Below are 15,839 nucleotides of genomic sequence, written 5' to 3' on the forward strand. Positions count from 1 at the left end.
CAAAAAGTTGTCTAGATTTTTTCTCGCAATTTTCAGAAATGTAGACAATTGTTGGATAGTTCTTGCTACTTAATTAATTAATCAATTAATTCAACTATTTTGTTTGCTTATCTTGTCTCTGCCCTCGGGATGGATTTTACGCTTCCGTGACGTTGCACGTCCGTTGGCATTATAGGTCATGCAGCAGCGGTTCTCATTGCGCTGAAACCGAGACCGGCGTCGTCGTCGCAGCGGCCGGGGCCGGGACGGGAACGATTCCGCTGCACTGACCTGACAACACAAGTAATTGTTATTATTGACAGAGCGATAATGTGAGCTGGAATCGACGGCGCGTTTCTGTGCGTACTCGAGGGCGCGTTTGGCCGGTAAGTGCCGCGACCCAAGCGTCGGCCCCGTCGAGAAACCGCGGAATTTCGTGCAGGAATTTATTCAACGGAGACGATATTTTTTCTGTCAAACTTGTCGTCACACGAGGATACGCGAGGTTATGTGAGGCTCCGCGAGCGGAGCGAGTGAGTGAGCTCGTCCTCCCGCTGCTCGCCGTCGCTTCGTGGCGAGTCACCGCAGGATGGGCCAGGGTACGGAGACGTGCGCCGACCGGCCCACGGAGGTCAGCGTCATCAGATTCGTCTCGCGGAATCGCACCATCGAGGAAATCGCACCGAAAAAGGTGAAGGTTTTACGACGGAGCCATTGGTCGCCCGGGGTCAATGACCCCTAAGCCAAAACAAATAGTAGAGTAAAGCGGAGCGGGTGTAAAAACCTAAAAATGTGACTCTTGTTTCGATCAGCTTATTTGATTTCGACGTAAATTTCACAAGCAGTTAATTGTCTTTTAAAAGAAAAACTCTCAATGAATTGTAAAATTATAATTGACCCTGTTTATATTTTTTATCCAATGCCTAGATCAGAATTGATTAAAACTGGTTTGTCATTTGCCTCAGGCTGTGGCTTATGAGATGTTAAATTTAGTAAAATCCTAGTCAATCCAGATTTTGATGCTAAACACATGTGAAAATGATCCTTACGTTTGTTGATAATGGTGAAAGTTGTATAATCAATATAAGATCTATTTGTCATCGGCAACTGGATTCGTTGATGTTGAAATGTTTTCAATTTGTGGTATACATTTAAGAAAGTCTTATTAATCGAATCAACTTTCGATACATAGGAAATATACACTTGCAAACAACGAGGTTGCGGTAAGGTGTTCGCTAATCAAGATGAATATAAGACGCACGAGACATTAGAGGCTTTGAAAATTCGATTCATGTGAGTGTGTAAAACAATTACAAGTTGATTAATGTGAATTTCGACCAAATATTATTATGGAATATTTTGGTGATATTAAGTTTATAATTCTTTTTGAGGTTTTATTAATATCTTGTTGTAAATTTTTCATAGTTGTCGCGAGCCAGGTTGCGGAGAAGAGGTGTCAGATCCAGGTAGCATGTGGCGACATTATCAAGAATGGCACAACAATGAAACAAATGTCTTTGTATGTCCGTACACTAATTGCGGATCTTTGCAATCTACTAGTGGCAATCTTGAGGAGCATATTGAAAGTTGTCACAGACAACCGCCTACACTGCCAACGGAGCCTGAGATAATTTGTTTCGAAGGCCCCGAAAATGCGATAGACGAAGAAGTCATGCAAAAGACTGACGAGGGATGTTACGAACAACTGCCAAGCGAAAACTTTACCATAAAGGAAGAATATGGGAGTTTGGAAGAAAACTGCCCTGTTAGAAACGAAACTAAAATTCAGGTGAAGAGCGAGTTTTGTCACGAGCAGAATAAGATTACGACTGCTACAAATAACGAGGACTACTCGAATAATGAATCTTTGAATGGTATTAACAAGTTAACTGATAACGAAGATCTGCTTATGATTAAAGATACGTTCTTACGAAAATACGATACTGGAACACCAAAGTGCGAAGAGATCCTTCAGGTGGAATGCACGCAGGATAAGAATAATGTGGTTTATATAAATAGCGACGTAACCATTACGAAAAATATGAAAACGGAAATATGCAATTTAAATATACGAAATCAGGAGCATAGAATAGATTTAGGAAACATGGAACGAGTTTTTCGGAGCGGTCTCGAGCGCGAGAATCCTTTGAAAATCGAAGAGAGCTCTATAGAAACGAATAGCAATTGTTCGGAAGACGAGGAGTACACTCCAAAGAAGCAACGCATGTCTAGGTACAAACAGGAAACATATAAATGCGACGTCAACGGTTGCGGAAAGAAGTACAAATACATATCGCACTATCGTCATCATCAAGACAGTCATAAATTAGTCACGAATACAATTAATTCCAATGCTGGTAAGCAAATGCCAAAGGTAAAACAAGGGAAGGCGTCTACGGTCAGCTTTTTCATGTAAGTAAACTGATACGTGTAAATACTTATATGTAGGTATGTTTTAACTTTTACAAGTAAAACCAAGTATTTAATCTTCTAGATGCAAAATGCCTGGCTGTGGTGCGCAGGTGAACAACGTAACTGGCCTATGGAAGCATTATCAGGACAATCATGCCACGTCCAAGCCGCCAGTTGTACAAACTACCAAGAACAATGATGTATTTCAGTAAAACGTTTGCGAATCGATTTTAATATTACGCTCGTTGCGGGCGGCGCGCACGCGTAACGCAAATAATCGTAATGAGCAGATATTTCAGAGGCAAGGTACCGGAATGTGAGGTAGCGTTAAACGTTGTACAAACATGTCGATCGAGTTCACTCCGACAATTCCACCGAGCGACGCGAACGGAAAGACTGGCAATGGGAGTAGCATTCATTTTGCCGAGTTATCGTGCTACTGCCCAGTAGAGAAATTTTAAGACTGAATTCGCCAAGCATAATATTAATTTGAACGATTACGCTGGAAGCGGCGACGAACGCACTACTCACAACGCTAATAATTAAAAGGAATTTTTTTTCCGGAATTAACTCTAATCTCACGGGGAGGCCTCCCTTCGTTTGCGACATGGAATAGCGAGAAATCACGGTAATTCAGAGTATTTTACAGAATATTTATTATATAGCCAATTTTACGCGACTAAATCGCTTTAAGCTTACGTGTTTGGTCTGTAATTGAACGCTGTTAACTATGGTCGATAGACCGTTGTAGTAGCTGCGACATGGGCTTTGTACGATACTCTGACATCGATCGGTAAATATTGTTGGTATCTAAGAGAAGTTGTCGAGCAGCTTGGTGTATGTTGTGGCGAAACGAACTAGCAGCTCTCGAATAAATAGAGAATTCAGTCCAAGATTATACGTATATCATTCTATATAAATATAAATTTCTCTCGTCGCTATAAGAGGCTAAATCCGCTGCAGCGACCCGCACTTATAATAACGAGACTTCTGATTCTCTGTACTGATTTTTACTATTTTATATTATGTCGTTTTTATGTAACTTATATTCCTTCTATACCGATATATTATATATATGTCGATTTACCGTACCAGTGTATATACATACACACGTATACATAGTTGTTATATATATGCATACGATATATATATATCATAGCAACGTAAGTATTGTATAGCATTTTTATTTGTATGTCTGTATGTTTAAAAATAAAGTGCAATATTAGTGACGAGATGTAAACATATATGTAAATTCTAGCGAACGATTTGTTATATAATTTACGTTTAAAGCATTTAGAAACATTTATACTTTTGTCTCTATATTAAACAATTAGGTTATAAAATTTTTATTGCTATAATAATTGTCTTTTGTAATATTTGACGATAAGCAATATTTTTTTCTAATCGCAATTCGATCAGAGGCTCTTGTTAAAAAGAAATCAAAAAATACATTGACACGCGCTACGCGTATCTGAGGCAATTGGTAATGGAATATCTATACTAGAGGCACGGCCATGGCGGTGCCGTTTCGATTTGATTTCGGTTGGCAGACATTATGCAAGTAAAAATATATATGGCCGACATCGTCGACAATCGTCGACATTGCTCGATCTCGATGAAATATGAAACTCCGTCGCGCGTAGCCGAGCGTAAATCTTTTGGTTGGTATTGGTTGACGCACGATTCTGGGATACAAAAAATAATTCAAGATACGTAGATTCCCTTTTAATCGTCCGCCCGTAAAGGCGTAAAATCTGTCGAGCTGTTCGCGCGATCGGGAGGCTAAGCCTCTGACAAAAAATGGCGTATCGCGGTGTGAAGGGCTCCGATCCGTTTGTGTCGAAAACTTCCCGAAATGAACGTTTCGCGCAGATGTCGAAGCAAGAGCAGATTATTCAACAAAAGAAGATGGAAATCCAGGCGAAAATGCAGGAGCAAAAAGCGAAGGAAGCCGTGGAATCCATGAAAAAGTCAAGCTCGTCATCGTCAGCCTCGAGCACAACAACTAGTAAAAGTGCTCCAAAGTAAGCGGAGCGAATCTCTTCTCTGTCACGTTACGTCGCGTCAGTTCGATCTTCCGGATGAAATTTACATTATAATTTAGGCGTTTGAAATATTTATATCGATTACTTGGACGACGTAAAATTTGGAGGAAGTAAAATTCATTGTTTATCCATAGGGAAGATGATGACAAGCCTACCATGAATGCGTTTGCCAATGACGGCAGTTTCCTCGATCAGTTTAGAAAGATAGCCAACAAAACGACCGGCAAACAAGAACAGGATAAAGAAGATAAGAGAAAAGATGAGAGAAGCTACGAAGCTGTTAGGGAGAGAGACAGAGAAAGAAAGCGCAGTAGCGAAAAGAATAGAGATTGGGACAGCAGACGCGATCGCAGAAGAAATGACACACGATGGGGAAGAAGTTCAGATAGAAAACACAGCTCGTCGTCGAGTCCATCGCCTACCAGGCGAAGATCGCCACCTAGTCCAGAGACGCGGCACGGCTACAATCAGTCACAGAACGGACAGCGCGCTCAGCAATTTAATCAGCACGTCCCAATTCAAAATAACAACCGTGTCTCTTCCATCCCGTCCCTCATGTCGCAACCGGTGCAGATGCAAATGACAAATATACCACCTCCAAATATAAGAAACATGACGCCAAACATCCCATCCGCGCACATGCAGAGGATACCGGTGTCGAAAAATTTTAGCAACGCGTACTCTAACATGAACGAGCATTCTAATAATGTGAGAATGCAGATCGCGCCCCCACATATCATACGTCCTCCACCACCTCCTCCCATTCGGAGCATTCCACCTAATACGAATGTTCCACCTCCAAATATGCAGATGTCTCAAGCTATGCCCATGCCCAACTTATCCTCGCCGTCGAACGCGCAACAGCACATCGTACAAAATTCGCAGCAATGCAACGTACCACCGCCGGCGTGCAACGCCAGTTTACAGCCTCCGAATATTCCTCCGCCTAATATTCCACCGCCCAACATTTTGCCACCGATGTCGCAAATGCCTCCGACTATGATGCCTATTACAGGCTCGCAGGCCATCGTAGTAACGGTATCAAACGTAGCCAATGTTCCACCCCCGAACGTGATAACGTCCATGATAATGTCAGCACCTCCGCCAGTGCACACCGTCCCATCGACGATCAATTCGGTTCCGCCTCCAAACTTGAATATTCCACCGCCAAATATCCCACCTCCCAATGTCATTCCTAATGCAGCACCAACGCGCGGTCTTATGTCCAGTGGCTATGCTCTTTCCAATCAGGTACCTATCTCAGTGGGTCCTCCTAACGTACAAATACCACCACCTGTAAGACCGCCGGCTAATCTACAAAGTTCCGAACAACAAGGTACGATATCATAGTCGAGAAATACGTTTCTCTTGTGTCGCATAGCTTCGTAATGTTATTTATAAGCACTAGACACTTTGTTCTATCTCTTGCACAATTTTAACGCAATTATGCGACATTAGGAAAATAATTTGTTGTAAGATATAGTATTAAAAATTAAAAAATAGTATTTATATCTATGTATACACCCACGATATTTGTTTATATTTATAATTATTAAAATGTACATGTATACACCCACATAGACACACGTATAGATATTTGGGACATTATTACACAAAGTATCTGACAAAAGATTCTAAGTGTGTTTAGTAGAGGCTGAGCAGCTGGCACGAATCGTGGCTGACTGTGGGGATGAGATAGAACAAGAAGTGCGAGAGAAGAATGCCCAAGATCCTAAATTATGGTAACTACTGTCCTCACTGGTCCTCGTTTTTTATTTCCATTCCCCTATTCCTCGTTTGTAATATATAATTAATACTTTTATAATATCTCTAGGACGATAATATTTTATTTTGTATTATAGGACATTGTACAAATCTTTATCACATAGTTCTTGACATCTTAGTAACATGAAAGATTGAATGTACAATTTTGTTGAATGGCCGCTTAATGTGAATTGTTGCAAATATATGTTTGCATTTTCTAAATATCAACTGCATCGCAAAATTATTTGCCGATTATAGAAATTTGTCTACATGTTTCTTATATTTTCATAAAGCAAGCTTTTAGATTCGATAAAACTGTTACTACTGATGAATGCATTCTCACATGAAACATATTTTTTTTCTTGTAATCACAATAATCGTACCATATGTATTTGACAACCCATGACTTACAATTACATAGGACACATATGTTTTTCTTGACTTTAATGTTTTTACTAATATATTTTCCACATAAAAAAAACTAAAATTTTGAAATTAAAAAAATGTTACAAAAGATATGATATGTGAAAAAGCTTGAGACAAAATATGCAATTATCTTCTAATTGAGTTTTTGCGTACATTTGCTATATTTGTTTATTTTTAAGCACGTATTTAAACACGTTATTCTCTCAACAACCGAGTTTTATCTTGTTTCAAACGTATTTATTTAACAAAGTAAATATCTGTACTACACCGGTAATGCTTTACATTCTGAGATTTAAATTTTATGCGATGGTTTTTAATATTAGTAAAAAACAAGAGGAGATATTTGTCATTTCAAAATTTTATTACATATCTCTCGAGTTATAATCGCATCTTTTGGAGCATAATTATATATTTTTTCTTGTTTTTGGTGTTTATATGTAGCGCGCATATTTTGAAATGCCAGGCATATACTATATGTAATATCACAGTGCCTCCAATTTCCTTAATCCAAACAAAATCTCAGATTATTTTATTCTGCTACTTTTTACTTCCACGTCTATATTAATGTTACACTTCTATGAAAGTATTGTATCTATAGGAATACATATTACTAGACAGCGTTTTAAGTATCATTTTAATCAAGGTTTCTGCACCAAAAGCAAAGTGCAGCGTATCTGCAGTACAGGGGATTGGTTTCTAAATTACGTGCGGAGAAGCCAGATAAGGATAAGAAGAACAGTGGTGCGGAACTTTATTGTCCTGAAGAAGCTCTTAGTGACAATGACGAGGCAGATAAATATCAGAAATCTCATTCAACTCCACATGGTGAACTATAACTACGTATACAGTTCGGTAATATTTAAGACAAACTTTATTAATACATGGTTTATATGTACCACTGTTAGCAGATATGTCAAAGGATGATAATAGGGAAGAACGGAAAAGAAGAAAACGTAGTCGCTGGGGTGATCCGGACAATAAGGTTCTCGTTACGGAGACAAACGTACCTTCCGGTAATAGATCAGGTGCCGTACTTCCGCAACCTGGCATAGCTATACCCGGACAAATTGGGCAACCGGCAGTTATAATACCTTCTCCGTCGAAGAGACAACAAATTAAATCAAAGAATCCAATGCTTACCAAGATTTCACGGAATGATCCTGCACTTATCCATTATGCGAGACAGACGTTTGGTACACTCGATTTAAGTGAAGAACAATGGAAAAAGGCAGAGGATCATTATAAGGTAGATTATTGCATCAATTGTAAAAAAAATACATATAGAATATATTAAAATTCACTCTCTCCATCCCCCCAATTATACATGAAAATGTAAGAAAGTGAATTTTAAAGATCAATTATTATTTTGTACACATGAAAAAAATGTGTATATATATATATATATTTTTTTTTTTTTAGATAAATCTCTTGTACCAAAATCTCTTAAGGAAAAGAGAAGAAGTGAAACGTTTGGAAGCACAAGGGAAACATAAATACGAGTACGACAGCGATGAAGAGACGGAAGGAGGAACTTGGGAACACAAACTGAGGTCAGCTGAAATGGAGGCGACACAGATGTGGGCCGAGGAATTAACCGCGCAAGCGGAAGGCAAACATCACATTGGCGATTTTTTGCCGCCGGATGAGTTAAAAAAATTTTTGGAACAATATAATGCCGTAAAGCAGGGAAAAGAACCTGATTTGAGCGACTATAAGGAATATAAGTTAAAGGAAGATAATATAGGTATGTTCCAAAAACATTTTTTTTCCTCTCTTTTCTATCAATATTATATTTATGTAACAAATATAAAGTAGTTAAATTTGATGATTTTATTCTTCATTGCTATTAATTAAGTTAGCAAACATTTCAAGTTAAATACTAATAAAACTAAAGTTATTCTTTATTCCTTCTTAACAATTATTTCAGTTGGACAATCCAATAACATTTTTCTACTTACAGGGTTTCAGATGTTACAAAAGCTTGGCTGGAGCGAAGGACAAGGGTTGGGTAGCGAGGGTAGTGGTCGAATTGAACCAATTAACAAGTAATACTATTTTTACATTATTAGTATTACTAGTTATCGTCATCTCTCGCGTCGAATACGTTTGTCTAATATTTTCAAGCTCTTGATCGTTAAATACGTTTCTAGAGCGACGAATAGACTCGATAGCGCAGGTCTCGGTTCTGAAAGACCAGATGGTGTATCTAGGGACGACGATGAATTTGATGCATATAGAAAACGGATGATGCTTGCTTATAGATTCAGGCCTAATCCATTGGTAAGTATCACGATTGTTACAATAAAATAACGGAAACAAGAAAATATTTAATGGCTTTTAATTACTACGTTTTCTTTTTCAGAATAATCCAAGAAGACCTTATTACTAGAGCTAAAATATTATCGCTAAACTGGTATTCCTTTTATTACCGAACAATGTAGTAGATTGTCTTTATTTTGTATATTTGAGAGATTGTATATTTCATTTTAAAATATATCTCTTATACAATTTCCGTCTTTCCCTGAGTGAAATTGTTTATAAAAACTGGTTTATCAAAGTTCGAGTGGATTCAAATGATGAAAAGATATATAGATGTCACAAATTTATAAGCAACAATTTTACTGTACGGTATAAAAAAATTATATATATCGCGCAATTATTACCTTTCGGCAAATAATGAAATTTTTGTAAAGAAAAAGTTATTTAACATTACTTTTTCATAAATCTTATGAGAATTTAATTAATTTTTGTTTATTAAAAATCAATAGCGATATTTATGTCTGATATTTCAAATGATATTTCAGCATAAAAAAGAGACAAATAACTTTTGCAAGTTACGTCTATGTAAATAAATCATTGTTAATGAAATTCCTTTAACTCGATTAAGCGCAGACTTATAGTAGTAAAGTTACACTGGTTTAAAATTTGTAAGTTTAATATACTAAAGCAATTTACTTTTAATCTCAAGATTTGTCATATTGAAGATCCTTTGTCTTTAGTACCCGTGATGTCAATAGTATCGTAAAAGTATTGATCTATATATAATTTCTGTCGACGAGATCCTTAAAAGTGCCTATTAACATACTTCTATAAAGACTGTCATTTTGCATTCTATCTTGGAGCGTATCATCGTCATATGTACTTTTTATGTCCAAACCATTACTGGTCATTATATGTACAGTGTAGGTAGCCATTCCCGCCGCGTATTTCCCGAATTTGGTAAAATGTTGGGACAATACCTCGTAAGGAAAGAGGATTTTAGGATCGTAACCGGCTCTCTCGATACACTTGGATAGTGTTTCGTAATATTCGTGTATTACCTGATCGAAATATTTACTCCTTGTTTCTTGCGTGCAGCAGCAGAAGAGTACATAAATTAGATCTAAAACGGGAGACGCGTAACGACATATCTGAAGGTCTATGAAACGCAAGTCGCACGGATTTTTCTCCTGAAACGAAACGATACGTCACGCGAGGTATGTGAAAGTATATGCTTATGCACATACATTAACTTAATGCAAATCTTAGGATAACGATGTATATCTTATTGAGAAAGTATTTAATCGTATATACTCGATCGTATTTGAAGAGTATGTTGTTGGTCCAAGAGTCACCGTGGTTTACAACGGCGTATGGCTCAGCGGCTTTTCCATCAGTTGCATCAATCATGTTCTGCGTTATATTATCTACGAATCGTTGGTACCTTTCGAAATAATGTTTGTCTTCGTTTGCCAAAACCTATACATGGTATAAAGAAAACACGATTTAATTAAATACAAATGTACAATATGTATCGACGATTTTTAAGGACCAACGAAATATGGAAGTACCTTCAATATGACATTGGCGAGCCGTTTTGTAACAATATTACCAATGTTATCTTTATCAGCTTTTTTTTCAGCGAATTCTTGAGAAAACAAGGGTTCTTGCATCCGCTTTAATTTCTCGAAGCCCATCGGATTCGCGGAACGCGTAATAAAGCTGTACGCGTGCAATTCACCTAAGCATCGTAACGCCAAGCTGAGATGCGGATAATCAATAATTTTTGACTTGGCCATCGTAAAACCTTGGGGCGTTAGATTTTCCAGCATCAGGAACTACGGTAAATTATATATATATCGTTATATTCAAATGTTCGCTTCTTGTCGCTATACGGAGTGTGTAATATTCTTTAGAAGTAAGATACGAATCTAATCTCAATAATCGCGCTACATTAGAAACATGTGAAAGTTTATCATATGTTATGAGATAACTGAGGACGATAATCGCAATGCATGTTGTCGAGTCACGTCTCATCTCACCAACAGATATTTGTACCTGTATCGATGAATAAGCATCTTTATGTACGCGCGTGTAATATAAATAAATTACTCGCAAGAAACAGCTGTAAATTGCAATTAGAGTGAATTACCAAAAAAAAAATTAGTTTCTTCTCAATTTTCTCTGTTAAGGTCTTATTATCAGTCAAGTATAAATCACTGTTATTAGATAAAATGTTGAAGCTACATCTCGCAAGACGAGATAAGATAAGGACACCTTCTATTAGAAGGTAAATTACTTTAACTCATTTTTTTTTTACGTCACGCGCGCAGAAGTTTTTCCATCAAAATGTCAAGAGATATTACGTACGTGATGTTACGTGCCGAACAAGAATCAAGAAGTGCACGCGTACTTTCGCGAGCCATCTAATTATATCAGACACTTTGCTCCGTACCTCTACCGCGTGCCTAACATTGATTACATCTACTTTTACGGCTAAATACGATCGGTGAAAAGACTCCAAAAATTGCGGAAGATGTATATATAGTATTTATTTATGTCGATCGTCGACCGTTTTCTTATATAAACTTCAAATACGGTGGCTTTCGAACGAATAATTGAAGGGTTGCGATTTAAAGGAAAGCTATACCCGCGAATTCGCTATAGTTCCGTGAATTTCGCATCTAATTAAATTCTAAAATTGATAATTGCGCAAGTGTGGAGCCGCGCGCCAAATTATAAGAGCTTCCTTCGTATTAAATGCTTAAATGCAGATTGGCTATTAACGAAAATATTGCGCAACGCAAAGGTTAACCGGACCTTATGTCTCACTTGATAATCTTTAAACCAGTTTATTGTGTGCCCGGGCCGCGCGCGCATATGCGTGCCCGTGCGTCCGTGTGTCATTATAAATCGACATTTCACTTCGCGACACGATGCCCCGCGTTTTATTACACGTATAAATCTCGCCGAGCCAATTTAGCAAAGCATCACGAAGCGCATTGTCTTGAGGACGTACAAAAGAGTCAAGCATCATCGAAATAATTAGCTTCAGCTGATCGAAATGAAAGATAATAATGTTATACGAGTAATAATAGCTCGCTTGAAATTTTACACATACGCGTACGTAACGATAATCGTTCATCTATTATTTAATATTTCCTTGATGAAAAAAAGTGATTGTCGAGCGCTTATCTTTCTTATACACCGCTCCATTACGTGGCCGCGCTATATATCCGCGCGAGAAAAGAGATTATGTAAAGGCGACCGACGTATGGAATTTACACGCGCGATTACACGATTCTCGGCTCTTTCGTACATGTGCATTATTATTGCTTCATCGGCGGGGATCACGTACAGCGGTGGTGAACCGCAAAATTACCTGTTTTCCGGACTCGTCATTAGCGTCGTATAAAATAGGGAAGCGGTCGACAAATTCGCCGCGTCCCTTCATAGTCTCTTTGAAAATGGGCAACACCTCTCGATAGAAGAATATCTCGCGCTTGAACAACTTTGCGACATTGCTGTCCGCCAGCAGAGCGTCGGCGTCAATCTGCGTAGTTTTCAGTATAAGCTCGATTTTCTTGACTTCGCCGTTCTCGATGCTCTCGATCGTGACGCGATAAATGAGGCCAACGTAATTATCGCCCTTGCTGGTGCCCTCGACTATGCGAAATTTCGGAGCCGTCAGCTCGATGGTTTTCGCGTATGCGCGTAAATAACCGAGCAATCGCTCGTCCGACACAGTTTTCTCGTCTGCCATTTTTCCTTTTTTTTCCCCCCTTTTTCCTGCCCGTTCGTTGACGCCTTTATCTCGCGAAGATCGAGCGGATGTTGCTTACAATTGTTCCTTGCGACAGAGAGTCGGTATAACACTCTAAGCTTTGTTTCAAAGATCGCCGAGACACGGAATCGCGCGCGAACGGGCAAAATTCTAAGCTGCCTGCTACACCTCGGTGATAAGAGAGCGATTACTGGAGACGATCGTTGAAAAGCATCCACTTATATTATTTTCGTTATCGCGTTCTCCAGTTCGTCAATCGTTACTAGGCAAACTATAAACATTACGAAATATATATGCAAGATTAAAAGCTGAAAGGAGCTCCGTTAGGTTGATACATGCCATGCTATCTTTCACTGTTTTCTCTTTCTCTCTCTCTCTCTATTTATCTCGAGTAAATAATTAAATTTGTTTTGATGAAATTATAAGTTAAATATTCTTGACGCGTGCTGTTAAACTCTGTTAAAGCGGTTGTTCACCTTTAACGTTACCTAGAACGAAAGGCGTTCAGGAGTATGGTTGTGTCGCTTACATCTGTTAGTTATTTTTATACCAAACGCGCAACAGAGAAAGGAAGGAAAAGAGAGGAGTGTGAGGCGTGGCGAGATACTGACCACCATTTCTCCAATTAAAGTGCCTTTACCCGTTTCCAGTCGAGAAAACGGTGTTTCCTACGATAGTATACTTCAGTCTGTTATATATATCTTAAAAAAAAAAAAAAAAAAAAAAAGTATACATGTATATATTTATTTGAGAGATTTTATGTACATATATATTTAAATATATATAAAATTTCTCAAGTAGCTGTTACAGGAAATGTCATTTAAAATATCTCTATCCGTTTCCAAACAAAAAATGTGCATTCACAGGCAACAAAATGTATAAAAACTTACTCTTACCTACTTATATTCATTTATATACTGAGTGAAACGTGCTCGTGGAATCCTCGGCGTTAACGGACACAAATCACTCATCCTAAACGATCTGGCGAACAATTTGATCCGCTCACTTTACTGACCGATTAAAAACGCGAGACCGAGTCGAGTATACCTGTAAAATAAGAAGAGAAATTCTCAAGGAGAGGATCCTTGATTTAAATAAACAGAAAGTTATATATAGACCCGGCTTCTTATCTGCTCGCGGCTTCTTATCAAAAGCACGGAAAACGACGATGATCGGACGTGCGCGCATTTCGTCGTGGTGGTGACAAACGCCGGGAAAAAAATCGGCTGGGGAAACAATCGCGGTATCTTATCCCGAAAAAGTCGACCAAGATCTTTACGTCTCGGTGCGGCGGCACTCTCGTATACACAGTGCGTGACCCTATACAATTTTACGAACCTACCAACTTGTACTAGCCGCTTGCGTAATCGTGACTTTCATACGCGTTGCACTTTCGTTTTCGAAAGTGTGACGTAATCCGCTATTTAGACAGAGGAATCCAATGGAACCAAAAAAAAAAAAAAAAAAAAAGAAAGAAAACTATCATCGGACGCGTTTTCTCGCGGAAGCGTCCGAAAAGCTTCCGAGAAGTCGGAATCGGAAGGGATGTAACGCCGTGGAGAACGCCCACGTCGCGCGGCTCTTGAAGCTTCGGGAACATATTGTTGTTAACGAGGCGGCGCGGCGCATTGCCTTGTTCTATTTTTTTTTTTCCACAGCATCAGGTACGCGAGGTCACCTGTCGCGGGTATAGTATTTCTCCGCTCGAATCGTTCTTTACAATTAAACCTTGTATATTTCATCTCTCCTTCTCTCCTCAACGTCTCTTAAGTGCGTGCCTATAATATTTCACTGCAGATTAAAAGCTACATAACAGAGTATAACAGAGGACAGGACAACACGATGTCATCTTCATATATACGTGTACATTTTCAATCTCTCGCGCGTCGGTTATTAGCTTTTCAGCATTATCTCACGGCGCGCTCGCCACACGCTCATTGTTCTCATAAATAACGTCATTGAAAAAAGAAAGAACGATAGGTATATCGCGATTCCTATAATTTACTCGTTTCTCAGTGCCCGTTGCGTTACTCGCGTTAAGCCTTGCGCGCTCGAAGCTCGTTTCGCACGTACATACGCGACGACGGCGACGTGACGCGCGATATGACGTCCCCCCCTCCCCCATGCTCCCCCACGTCACGACCCCCCGTTGATTACGCAGGATGATCCCCCGATTTTCCGCCGCGATCGCGGCGAGTGTCCGCGTCCGTTCGGCCCGCGGGGGCGTTGACACGATCGGCGGACGCGAACGCGACGTACCCTCTCGGATTGCGAGCGGATCTCCCTCGGGGAAGGAGCAGGAGGAGGGAGGGGGGGGAATCTGTTTTTTCCATCGATCCCGATTGCCCAACGATCGAGAGGCACATAATAATCGCGAGAGATTGTATCATAGCGGGCCGGGATATTTCAAGGCGATACGACCGTTCTCCGAGTCGCCGCCGCGCCGATTCGGCCTTACTCCAGTATCCTCGATGTAATAAACGAACGAGACTTCGCCCGGAGCGCTCGTTTACCTCCCGCTTCTCGCGATCCCGCCCGGGCGCAGATAAACGGCGCTGAACAGATCCGGTCGGATTCGATCGTTTACAGTCATCGAGGAACAATCGTACGGTCGGGCGTACGCCGTTACGGCCTCTAATATGCTTCTCCTTTTTCTACTTGAATTTTTCTCCACTCGCCTTCGTTCGATTCACTTTGACGCGCCTCCCCGCCTCTTTGTTACCACCGCTTTCCCTCGTTATCTCCCTTCGCGCCCTGCGGCACTGCGCTCCTCGAAATTTCGATACACTCGACGCGGCGTGTCGATCGCGGCACACTGCGAGATTATTTCGCGGAACATTGTTCCGACGGTCAAATTGTCCACGTGATATTTGTTTTTTATTTGCCTTCGACTAGCCACGATTAGTCATCGTCATATGCCTGTGAGTCGGATCACAGACCACACGGCGTACTTATTATCGCTATGTCGAGTGATGTAATAGGCAATATAGTACGCGTGTACTTGAAATCGCCGTATTAATTTTTACGCCTACATTTTATCGTGTTATTGAAAGAAATTTTATGATAATTCGCAGATTCATGATGGAGAAAAGTCAGGGACGATTGGTTCTTGTATAACATAAGATTGCGGATGCTGATCGAGGAAGCGCATGGTGGCTTTTTTTTTTTTG

At 39.7% G+C, this 15,839-nt stretch overlaps 3 protein-coding genes across 4 annotated transcripts; 2 read left to right on the forward strand and 1 right to left on the reverse strand.

The window, feature by feature from the left end:
• The first annotated feature begins 506 nt into the window (after positions 1–506).
• LOC143894041 (uncharacterized) lies at positions 507–4,177 on the forward strand. Its single transcript, XM_077400068.1, has 4 exons — positions 507–670; positions 1,172–1,272; positions 1,405–2,391; positions 2,474–4,177. Exons 1-4 carry the CDS (start codon positions 569–571, stop codon positions 2,601–2,603), a joined length of 1,320 nt encoding a protein of 439 aa, XP_077256194.1. The 5' UTR covers positions 507–568; the 3' UTR covers positions 2,604–4,177.
• On the forward strand, positions 3,995–9,138 carry LOC143894033 (uncharacterized). 2 transcript variants are annotated; one of them, XM_077400042.1, is made up of 9 exons: positions 3,995–4,415; positions 4,571–5,772; positions 6,076–6,178; positions 7,270–7,451; positions 7,532–7,872; positions 8,046–8,370; positions 8,587–8,671; positions 8,777–8,906; positions 8,989–9,138. In XM_077400042.1, the coding sequence occupies exons 1-9, from the start codon at positions 4,192–4,194 to the stop codon at positions 9,013–9,015; spliced, it is 2,619 nt and encodes an 872-aa protein (XP_077256168.1). In that variant the 5' UTR covers positions 3,995–4,191; the 3' UTR covers positions 9,016–9,138. The 2 variants fall into 2 exon arrangements, with proteins under 2 accessions (XP_077256168.1, XP_077256169.1); XM_077400043.1 differs by having other exon boundaries at positions 7,535–7,872.
• On the reverse strand, positions 8,270–15,505 carry LOC143894043 (uncharacterized). Its single transcript, XM_077400071.1, has 7 exons — positions 15,348–15,505; positions 13,566–13,716; positions 13,281–13,370; positions 12,268–12,940; positions 10,457–10,723; positions 10,200–10,364; positions 8,270–10,075 (listed from the first exon to the last, which is right to left on the reverse strand). The coding sequence occupies exons 4-7, from the start codon at positions 12,646–12,648 to the stop codon at positions 9,662–9,664; spliced, it is 1,227 nt and encodes a 408-aa protein (XP_077256197.1). The 5' UTR covers positions 12,649–12,940; positions 13,281–13,370; positions 13,566–13,716; positions 15,348–15,505; the 3' UTR covers positions 8,270–9,661.
• Positions 15,506–15,839: the final 334 nt, after the last annotated feature.

The sequence above is a fragment of the Temnothorax americanus genome, unplaced genomic scaffold, assembly GCF_048541705.1.
Source record: "Temnothorax americanus isolate GAGA-0224 unplaced genomic scaffold, ASM4854170v1 Scaffold13, whole genome shotgun sequence".
NCBI lineage: Eukaryota > Metazoa > Arthropoda > Insecta > Hymenoptera > Formicidae > Temnothorax > Temnothorax americanus.